The sequence below is a fragment of the Cryptomeria japonica genome, chromosome 7 (genome assembly GCF_030272615.1).
Source record: "Cryptomeria japonica chromosome 7, Sugi_1.0, whole genome shotgun sequence".
NCBI classification, from domain to species: Eukaryota; Viridiplantae; Streptophyta; class Pinopsida; order Cupressales; family Cupressaceae; genus Cryptomeria; species Cryptomeria japonica.
In genome coordinates, this window is record NC_081411.1 from 286,798,630 (window position 1) to 286,810,931 (window position 12,302).

At 34.6% G+C, this 12,302-nt stretch overlaps 1 protein-coding gene across 1 annotated transcript; it reads right to left on the minus strand.

Annotated features, from left to right (window-relative positions):
- Nucleotides 1-3,361: 3,361 nt before the first annotated feature.
- Nucleotides 3,362-3,964, minus strand: LOC131067250 (uncharacterized). The gene has a single exon (XM_058002209.1). It carries the CDS (start codon nucleotides 3,884-3,886, stop codon nucleotides 3,362-3,364), a length of 525 nt encoding a protein of 174 aa, XP_057858192.1. The 5' UTR covers nucleotides 3,887-3,964.
- Between the last annotated feature and the right edge of the window lie 8,338 nt (nucleotides 3,965-12,302).

The window sequence follows — 12,302 nt, forward strand, 5'->3', positions numbered from 1 at the left end:
GGCTGGTTAAAGCTCAAATTTGACAGTGCATCAAAAGGCAATCCAAGTCCATTCAGAATAGGTTATGTTATTAAGGATCACAATGGAACTTTTATAGGCAAATTAGCTATTCCTATCCTCGCAGATACTAATAATATGATGGAATTCAAATCCCTTCTTATGGGTCTTGTTAAGTGTTCTAAGAGAGGTATCAAGGATATTGAAATTGAAGGTGATTAAGCTATAGTGATCAATGCAATCAGATCTGAGAGTACTCCGAACTAGCGCCTACAAGCTTTATTGGAAAATATATAAGTATCGATGTTGGATTTGTTTGACAAATTGTTATGAAGGCATATTTATAGGGAAGCCAATACATAGGCAAATTTGCTCTCCAAGTCAGCAGCTAAAGGGTTTGAATTAAGTTGGTGGGCGAATGATATTAGGATATGATAGAACATCTAATTATCTGCAGATTATTATCTAGCATTTACCTGCCATTGAAATTTCAAATTCAATTTTCTAATGGCTTCTAAGATGGTTGACTGACTTCATAAACAAAATACTCTTCTTTAGTAAATGGAATTAGAACATTGAGCAGAATCAACCATTGCCTACACAAGCCTATCTATGCCTTCATCTCATTGTAGAGATTGATGTCATCCAGTTGGTTGATGAAATGACAATCAGAGCTTGTTCTATCTCTAGTATGAATTTGAATTTGAAATTTGAAATTTGAAAGCTAGACAATGCAATATTTAATAGAAGTGAAGTGGTCAAGTTGACAATTGAGTTGGCATTCGAACTTATTTGGAAGAAGACCAAATTTAATATGCTTGACTCTAACACCATGCCATCTTCAATTTAATTGAAAACCAATCTCGACAAGATTATTGATTGAGATGGTAGCGTCTCTACCAAGGTGGTAGGTCTAGTACACGATTTATTTTCTGCACTCAGGAAGCTTTTAAGGCAAGTATGGGTGACATTCACCCAGCTAACTACCACCGCCAAAATTTCAAGTGGATGCTTTGATCCAAGTGGAGTAATTTATGCTCCTATCATTTAGCCATCAAATCTGGCCACTTGGCAGACAATTATTCTCATTCCCTATCAATTATCGGGTTTTCTTTCTCCCAAGGCAATATGCATTTGATCCAACAATTTTATCTTGGATATGATACCTACCTTTCAAAGAAAGCCATCACATCATGATTAAGTTCCCCAGCTTTAAAGCTCTTTCCATTTCTCCCACCCTCTGCCTTGTCATCTTTCACAGATATTTGGCCCAAAAAATTCACTATCTTCGACATCTGACAATGGCTGCTTCAATAAAGCATATTATCAGAGCATTTTCAGAACCCTCATCTTTTTTGGGTGTGGACACTCTGGTGCCACTAGAGAGCCCACTTAGACAAGCTAATTTCAAGGAGATTACGAACCAGAGGCTAAAAAGAACCCTTCAAACAATAGATGAAATGGTTATTATAGTCGTGAAGATGATTCTGGACAGGGGTCACATGGAAAGAAAAGAGTACTACAGAGACAACACTCAAATCTCCCCGAGATTCATGGCATCTCTACTAGACAATCAAATGCCAAAGGCCGAGGTTAGAGACCTGGTTAAAAGCCTTTTTTTCTTGAATCTTTTGGTTGGCCTTGGCAAAGTTTTGGGGTATGCAATTCTTGGGGTTGGCCTTCCTAGGCCGGGAGATCTTGCCTCGGTATCAAATACACAGGAAGCACTTACATTTTATCCCTTTCTCTTAGACCTCAAGGGCCCTGCACTCATGAGAAAGACAATTGCCATGGCATGCTCCTTCCTTAAATGGAAATTCTTGATAGGCCAAAGTAAAGACTTAGAAAAAGAGGATGAGTTTAAAGACTTTGCTATCCTAAATGGTTGGCAGAGTGATCTAGTAAGTGGAAGTGGGTCGACAAGCCAAGGTGGCGGATGTAGACGTGGTCAATACAGGAGTCGCGGGTAGCACAACCAAGGTGGTGGCCGTACTGGTGGATGTGGAAGAGGTCGTGGCAGAGTTGAGGGCCGTGGACGCCGAGGTGGTGGCAACTACAATCAGCCCTCCCCAACCCCTCTTTTTGGGTCTACACCCTAATAGCATTCCTAAATATAGAAGAAGATATGTTTTTGGTTTAAGTCTCGTCTTTATTAAAACTATCTGCATAATCTGTTTAGATGCATAGTTGAACTTTTCAATTTTTTGGTATATCTGATGAACTCTTGTTATTTTGTGGGATGCTTAAAATTTAAAAATTAGATAATCCCCTGTCATGGTGGATTTGATAGGGCCTAAATTTTGTAAATATCGAATCTTTTTTCTAATATAAAAATTCTTGCTGATTAAAAAAAAAAAAACATTACCCATAACACAATCCAAACTGATATTAATAATATGTTGATGATATCAGAAATATATATGCAACAACAAAAAAAGAGAAGTTTATTTGTGAGTGTTTTGACAACAACATCTCTATGTGTGTGCTAAGAAAAGTGATTTTTCTAGGCACTAGTAAAAGAGAGCTCTAAGAAGCTCCAAGTGTTTATTGTTTGGGTGCAGCTCTAGAATTCTTGAAATCAATTAGTAAATCATTTCTAATTAGTAGTTGTTATTTTTTGAATTTTAGTTTAATCTTTTATAGAAAAGTAATCTCTAGATTTAATAGAAGAAATCATTGCCAGTATCCTACTTTTTGTTTTATATTTCTAATTCCTTTTGCACAAAATTTCCATACACTTGCAACATTGGTGTTTCAAATTTGTAGTATTTTACCATATTTAATAAATATTGGTATTAAGATCTTTTTTCATATAATTTTAACTATAACAAATATTGCTATAATATTGTGTTTGTTTTGAATAATTTATTAATATGTAAAATCATTTTCATTGTGGTTGTATTTTCACATACACTTAAAAGTGAAGTAAAAGGTTCATTGTTGTTGTATAGGAAAATGATTAAATTTTATACAAAAGAAAAAAATTAAATTCTATTTTATTTTCAATTCAATAAAATTTGTAAATGATAATACTATATATTATGTCGGTTTCCTATTTATTTGGTTATTATGTCAGATTGTTTATACTATTTCTATAATAAAAATTAATCACACTTCTTTTTCTCTACACCACTTATGCAATCCAATAGTATTTAACTTATACTATAAATACAAGTTTAACTATTAAATCATTTGAAAAATCAAATGTAATTCAGTAAAACACATTGCAGATCCAATAATCATGCTTAATGTAAATCATAAGATTATATTACAATTTGTATTTATAATAATAAATAATCAATCTGTCAAAATATTCTACTAAAGATCACTTGATCATCAATATTAATCAATAACTTAATCAATATTAAATTCTCAATTTTTTTGTCGATTCAAACTGCTCGAAAAGGGATGAAAGACGATTGCATTCTTCTTCATGGTTGTAATCAAGAGGAGGAGCAAAGTCTACTTCCAAGTCTGCGTCAAACACACTTATGGCAGATTCAGGTTTTGTTTCAACTATATTTATAGAATATATGGTGTTGTTGTAATCTAACTTAATGGTATCCCCTGTGGTCAAACAAGAGAAGTTCCTCAGAGAAACCTCCAAGAAAGCTTTTGGGTTGGATATGTCTAATAAATTCTTTGTGTGGGGCTGCAATTTCAAACTCCTCCCCTTTGGAAGAGTGGTATGCTTCAATTTGACTGTATCTCCTGGTTGTAGAAGCATATTTTCCATCATCCAAAGTGGCATATAAATGATACCCTCCTCAGCCACGAATTCAAGTACTCCACAGTGTGAGATGCAACCTGTGATGGTATTCTGAAGCTGGAAAAGCATTGGATACTCTATTTCTTGAGATATCAGACGAGAAAGAGCAGAAGGAGGCATTATAATTTTGTTGGCTTTTTCAAGCTCTGGTTTGTCAGTATAAATGGGAGGATAACATTGATAGATCTGCTCAAAAGTAGCAGCTTCTGCATACCAATTACTATCTTCATAAGGCCCTCCATACCTATATCTTCTATATCCATATCTTCTTTGATAAGATCCATCTTCATCATGTTCTTCTTCATGGTTGTTCATAACTTCTTCAGGTCCTCCATTTCCATATATATTTTCATCATATAAATTTTCATAATATCTTTCTTCTTCATGCACATTCATATTTTCATCAATTCCATCTTCAAGATTTCTTTCTTCTTCATGTCCATATCTACTTTCATCAGATCCATCTTCATAATAACTTTCTTCATTTACATTCATATTTTCAAGCTTTCTTTCTTTTTCATGTCCATTGATATCTTCACCAGGTTCTACATATCCATATCTTCCTTCATTATCTGATCTATCTTCATCAGAACTTTTACATCCAAAAATCTCTTCCTTACCAACATAATATTCCATTTCTGAAAAAAAAATTATAGAATTTGAGCTCTGAGATAAATTCCTGTGCAGTTACGTATTCTCTTTTGTTGGGTTTTAGCAATATTATATAGATGTCATATAAAGGGTTGCGTCCTTTTTATTTTTAACAGTCGCGGTGTTAACTCTTAAGTGCTCCATCAATTTATAAATGAACCTATATAACTATTAATATGAAATAAGATTGGTTTTTTAATTTTTTAGATTGAAAGCTCTTTTACATGCAATGTAATTAAGAAAACGCGTAAAATGCAATTTAATATAATTACATCAGGAGCTTGGAGTGCATGTCTATCGTTCACCAAATTCGAACTTGTTGATTAATTCTTAAATGTTTAGTTAAAACGAATAAAGTTATTGTCTATATAATAATTCTGTGTATTGAATATAACTGTAAAGTTATTTGAAGAATTTTTGGCAATACTGAATTAACTTTTTTTTGTTATAGTAGAAATTTTTTTTTATGAGAACTACCTCAAAAGAGATCGTGGCACCAAAGAAAGATAAAACTTTGACTATTTATAAAAGATGGAACACCAAGAAGAGATTGACAAAACAATCAATTATATCTTTAGATCCCACCCTATAACATAATAAGAAGCATGTTTTAAGCCTGCTCATGCTTTCTTTTCCTCAATTTATTTTGTTAAATCTACTAGTCCCTACAATATAAGGGTCATACATGCACTGCAATTACCAAAACCCATGCTTTTTGCCAGTTAAACTAAAGTTGTGGCTTAGTTCAACAAAATAATTAAGAAAGACAAGTTGTTAGTTTGATAAACTTTGTTGAGAAGGTTTAGGATCAGAAAATGAGTTAAAATAATTGTTGTTTTGGGGTAGGATCCTTTGAGCAAATGTTTAATACAATAAATATTCACTCCTTTGGCTACATGATGTGGTCAATTCCCTTGATCAAAACATCTCATTACCTATACATCCATGTTGATATCGATGTCACTACCTATATCCATCACTATCTACTTGATCCACAAAAAATACAACCAAGAGTGATGTCTAATTACCACTCTCTCTAGATACCATATAAGAGCAACGTTGGGTGTATATGTTGAGAATATGCATCCCACAGTAGACATAAAATTTAATTTCTAGTAAAATGTTTAAATAAAGTTCTCTTTATTTAAACATATAACTGAAAGAAGTAGGCAAAAAAGAGTTAAAATATTGAATGAGTAGATTGTGTAATTTAATGTTAATGCTTAGTGTTAGATTTCTTGAAGAACCACACATTACTAAATCTAGCATGAGAGCGAACAAAAATGATGAAATAAATTCAAATACAAACAGGGAGAGAATAATGATATTCCAATATCCAAATACAAACAAGGAGAGAATAATGATATACCAATATCAAAATGCAGGGTTCATTCATATAAAATCCAAGTGAAATGACCACACATATAGACTCTAGGATAAAAAAAACTAGGGTAACATGTGTCCCATAGGTGTTGAGTTAGCTACAAAAAAATATTAGATTAGCTAAACATGTAGGAACAAAAGGTGTCAAGTGAATTTAGCTTGATGAGAAAGTGGTGGCACCTAACTACAATTAATCAGTGAGTAAACAAGGTAGAGATGGCATATACTTTTTCAATACATGTTCTCTTATTTCCTAGATTACATGAGTAATCAAATTAAATTACTTTAGTTAAATAAACCATTTTGAATAATTTAGACTTATTAATAGATTATGTTTTTTTTTTTATATGGAATAAAATAATTATTCAATTAAAATTAGCTGGATTCATTATAAATAAATATGAAAAGTATTATATTTTCTTTAAAAATTTTAGAATTTAAATTTATTTTATATAGATATATTTTAAATATGGCTTAGTAATAAGTAAAAATTATTTGGAATTTCTCATTAAATTTAAATATAAAGTGAAGTATGTAATTACACTAGCACCTCCCCCTTAGTGCAACTTAGGAAAGAAGAGATGTGCTCCCCAAAGATAGGCCATATGAGGTACAAATGTATAGTTTATAAGAACCCTAAAACAAAAAGAGGGTGAAACCCTCAAAAAAGAAAAAGAAAAACGTAGGAAAAATATCATCATATAAAGAGGAAAGATAATGGCTTGAAATCCTTATAGAATATGGCCTATCCATGACTTTACAAAGGAGAGATATAATGCAGGAATAGTATGTCACATTAAAAATTTTGTATTCTAGGTCCATTTGCAATGAATGGTCTATCTTCCCTTTTGAAGAAAGAAATTTTGAGATATTAATCAATATAGTTCTAACTCAATTAGCAAGTTTTATGAATTAATTAGGATGAGTGTGTCTAGAAGTAGATCATAGATGTCAATGTCAATGTTGAAATATGACTAAAATTGATCAATGGGATTATGCATAATCCATGTAATTTGGGAATGGTGATAGTTTTGAATGTAGACAGAAGAGTTGAAACAATTAAATTAAGGAATGTCAAGATATAGGTATAATACATAAAATTAGTCATACTAGAAAGTTCCATGGGAGGAGGTTCGAACGTTCTTGGGTTTCAGAATAGGGTTCCAAGGAATGGAAGATGGGGGCAAGATGACAGTGCAGGATGGCAGGGTGTGGCAAGGCTTCGACGCAGGGCTACAGGGAACGGTATATGGTGGCAAGGTTTCAATGTCCCCCATTAGGATCACCAAGGACAGTCAAAGGATGCCCCTCATTTTGGGCAATATTCAAAATTTGACATCAACCCCTTTGTCAAAATCTTCAAGGATAAGCCTTTTATCAAACCGGTTTTAGACTTACCCTTAGAAAATTGATGGTTGAATCGTTCCGCATGTCTACAAGACTAGTCAGATAGCCCCAACACTTTTTTCAATAGTCCTCTTGCTCATTCGGCCCGCTCATTTCATTCCCATCCTCACAAAGCAAACAGTAACTTGCAGAATCTTTTAAACTGCAACACCTACGTCAAGGGAATTTCTCTCAACCATGCGGCTCGTAAGGTCCCCAGAGGACACCTAGGCCACCATCCACCTTTTCAAAAATCATTCAGGCGGGAAAAAAAAATTCAAAATTCATTTGGGCGAAATTTTTTTTTCAAAATCCTATCAAAAAGCTTCCACTTCCGAATCCATTTCGATTGAAGCACCAAAAGAAACAAAAAAATTTTGACACTTACGAAGCATCTCCATCCATCCCTCATCAGCCCTCTCTCAAGGTTTGCCTTGCCAAAGGGAAAACCGGAGCAGACCAACAAGGAGATCATGGACATCCCCTCAAGTCGAAACCAGTGCACTTTGTGTGGAAAAGAAAATTGGCGAAGTTTAAAGAGACGGGCTCCTCTTTCCCCATTTCGACTCGGGCTCTGGTTGAGAACACCTCCACTATCAAGATATCCTTTCCTGACCACATTCTCTCCTAGTCGGTCTCTTTTCTCTGGAAATCGGCTCTCATCGATAAGTTTAATTCTTCAATCCCTCTTCAAACCTTTCTTTCATGGGCAAACAATCACTGGTTGGATCTTCGTGATATTTTCTTCATCGACAGCCACTTGAAGTTTTTTATAGCTCTGTTTTCTTCATCAGAAGATAGAGATATAGTTCATAAAAATAAAGGTTGGTTTTGTCAAGGGGCTAGTCTTTTTACCTTATCTTGGATTCCAAATTTTAAACCAAATGCTAATCTTTGTATATTTTATCCTCACTTGATCTCTTTTCCAGGTTTTCCTTTGAAATACAAAGACCCAGATATTGTGGAGACCATGGCCAATCAACTAGGCATCTTTGTCACTCACGATCTTATACCCTTTGAAACAATCTAGAGAGATGCTAGGGTCTTCCTTCTCCTTGCCTCAAATAAGACCCTGCCAAAGCACTTAACCATCTCATCAAAATGGGGTTTGTGGCATCAAGACATTGTATTAGATAATGTAGAGGTCATCTACAAATATCAACAACAATTAGCCTATTTCATGAATTTTTGTAGTGGTCATGAGTGCTCAGAGCTTTTAGTCTGTAAAAATCACTACTCAGACCCTCTTTTGTGTACTGCTCATCAATATGAGGTAGTTTTATCTTCTGATCCTGTACAATCATGTAATGATCCTTCTAAACCTCAAGATGCCTTAAATTTTGAACCATCCTACATTCAGTGGATTAATCAGTTGACCCATTTTTTTATCATGTATAGCTGGATTCTTTATAGCTATAAATTTGCCTCCACACCCACACCAGTTCTCCAATTATGTGACAAACACATGTGATGACAGAGAAGCTATAGTTCGGGACCTAATGTTCAATGAATCCCCGATTGATATCCTGAATTTAATGGAGAATTTATCAGTTTTAGGGATAGTTGTCTCAAATAAGGAGGGTCATATCCAGGAAGTAGCAGACGATATCCTGTCCACTTTAGATGCCACTATGATTGAGTAAATTGCAGAGGACGAAGGTGTTAGTATGACAAATGTAATGTGTCCCTTATGAAAAACAAGGTTTTGTTGTTCAACTACTGACATCTCATATAAAGGGGAAACCCTCTTGGAAATTAGGTAGGAAGAAATGGAAACCCCTTCACAAGATGGTGAGACAAAAAAAATTATTTTTAACTATGCACAATCCTTATCGGTTGAGCAAAGCCCCATTTTGAAATCAGATGGCTTTACAACCCCAAAAAAGAGAGGTTGAAACCAAACTCTGTGAAGATTCAAGAAGAAATAGAGGCAAGTGTGCAGAGTACTCTAGATGAAAAATTTAAAGTATCAAAAAGAATTACAAGGAGTGCAAAAGGAACTCCCTTTTCACAATGAAAATGATTTCTTGGAATGTCAGGGGTATTAATGCCCCTGACAAAAGAGGGAGAATCAAATCTCACCTTGATTCTTCAAAGGCTGGCATTTTTTTACTCCAAGAAACAAAGATATCAAAGGAAATGTATCACAAAACAGTGGCTAAATGGACACAATTTGGATCGGCCCACATGCAAGGTGTTGGGGCCTCAGGAGGATTACTTACATTATGGAATCCAAAAAAAGTTCAAGTTCACCTATTAGAACAAGATCATAACTAGCAAATGTTGAAAGCAGTATGCTATGACATGACCTTTATGGTATTCAATGTTTATGGCCCCATCCCCACTCAGAAAAAGAAAGACTTATGGGACAAACTGACTGTGTTACTCCAACAAGAAGAAGCACAAAATTTCATCATTGGAGGAGACTTTAATACAATCTTGTCTCATAAGGAGAAACAAGGAGGAATCTACCCACCCCCACGATCTATGCAGGATTTTCTAAGTTTCACCATAGAAAAATACTTATTGGATGTGATCCCCATTAATGGTCTCTTCACTTGGACTAACAGGAGATCAAGCTTCCTTTAGATTGCAAAGAGACTCAACAGTTTTTTCACTCCCTTGGAATGGCGCCTTAATCAGGTCAGTTATTATTCAGACATTCTCCCTATTTCTGAATCAGATCACTTCCCAGTCCAAATTGTCCTTGAATGGCAAAAATAGAACCCCATGCCGGTTTTTGGCTCCTCCTTCAAGTTTGAGCGCATGTGGTTTAGACATTCACATTTTCAGGCTTTATTAAGACAATGGTGGGTATCTGCCCCTACATGTAGTGGAACAAAGATGTTCCAATTTTTTAAGAAACTTTCATTTATTAAGGTCCAGGCTAAGGAATGGAATCGAAAGATCTTTAAGAATGGTTTTGTTCAAAAAAAATCAGTGCTCAACAACTGGAAGAAGTTAACCAAAACATAATTTCCAAGGGTTTGGATCAGCTCCTGCACTCTACACAGAAGGGTCTTCAAAGTGAGTTGGAAGAAGTTTGTAAGAGAGAAGAAGAATATTGGAGATAGAAATCAAGAGAGCTCTAGCTGAAGCAGGGAGATAAGAACACAAAATTATTTCATGCTTCCACAAAACAAAGAAAATCATCTAATGTTATATTCTCAATCAAGCATGAGGACTCAGGGGTATTGATTAAAAATTTAGCAGACTTTCAAGAACAAGGAGTAAAGTTTTTTAAGAATCTTCTAGCCCCCCCACCTTCTAATTTAGATCCATTTTGGAAGGATAATGTTGAGCTTCTACTGCAATGTATCCCACCTCTGATCTCCGACCAGGATAACAGAGCCCTACTGGCCCCCTTCACTATGGAGGAAGTCCACAAAGTGGTATTTTCCCTTTCCCCAAATAAAGCCCGAGGTCCGGAAGGGTTCACCACCCTCTTTTTTCAAAAGTGTTGGGATGTGATTGGTTTTGACCTCTTAGAGGTAATGGAAGAATCCGGGAAAGGGGGAGCAATGCTAAAAAGTTCTAATGCAATAAATATTGAGCTCAAATAACAAAAACTCGGAGGGCTACAACTCTTAGGGAAGTGTCACTAACTTACAAAAGCATTCAGATTACATCCAGAGAATCATGAACTGATAAAATAGCATCTCCACATACCTAAGTACAGTTCCAATTAAAGTCACTATCTAATATGCTCTCCAACACACTTCTTTACACTTTTGAAGGATCAAACACTTGTTCTCAAATTTATTCAATTGAAAACATTCGCATTCACTCACAAATACCATGCAGATACCTCACACATTGATTATTACAATGAGTTTATACAAGTCATCAACCTATGTTTCAAGGTCGACTCAACACACGCTACATATTACAAAAATATAATCACACTCTACAATAATTAATGCAGACCAAAATGATGTCATCTAAATCATAGTCTAGACCGAAACAAGCACTACAAATATGAAACAACTCCCAGAAACACTCCTTGACCATCTGCAACATGCTACACCAACATGAATGTCGCTTAGCATGAAGAACATCATCAGACATGAGAAAATATTTAATAGCGCGCACAAGGATCAATGCAGACCACCAATACACATAGCACACAATCTAGAAACATCCATAAGTAACTTGAATTGCACTGCAACAACCACAACAACTCGCATTACTAGAATCATCATCATCATTATACTGAACCTCAAGAACACTCACAACAATGACCGTCAACCTGAAAGATTTTCTTATGGATTTCCAAATCATAAACCACTTGAGCTGAGAGCACACATCAATGTCTAGAAGACATTCCAAACATCCACAATCAAAGATATTACAATTTCAAAGAAATACACATAAATTTATCAAACTCTGCCAATAATGAATAACTAAAATATCAATCATAATACTGCATCAAATAACTCGATCAAATCACAAAAAATAGAAATTTCCTGTTTCAACTTGTGTTTTTATCTATCTTTTGAAATATCTTCCTTATCTTAGGAGGCTTTCATTTATCTTTCTCCTTTTTCATACTTTTATTATTTGACAATTAAAAAATACCTTACAAGGAAGGAAAGGAAAGGATCTTTTATAGTCCATGATGCCAAAAAATTGTATATGGGTCTACAGATTGGTTAGAGCAATATGGGACTACCTTGTACTCCTTGTGGGATGCACCTAACTATGGTACAAACGAGGTCTGCATACCCTACCCCTTGTGAGATTTGAACTTGTGACCTCTCTTTCAAGATCGCAAATGATCACAATTACATTAGCAACTTTCATACAACTAAAACATAATTATTATTTATCAATTAATAATTAAATTGAAAGATAACAATAACAAGGTTGAAATTTTTTCCTAGCACTAATATATTCTTTATGGTTGTTTAAAGAAAAGAATGATATATATACATATCAATGTGGATTGTAATGGTTCTCTTCAGGTATTGGATTATTTGTATAGGTAATAGTTTCAATGCCCATGTTAGTTGGCCAAGTTGATGGCAAAATATTTTTAAATTGTTTATTGAGGAAATGATCTGTACTTACATGATTAGTGATATGATTCAAAGAAGAAAACAGGGGGAGTTGAACA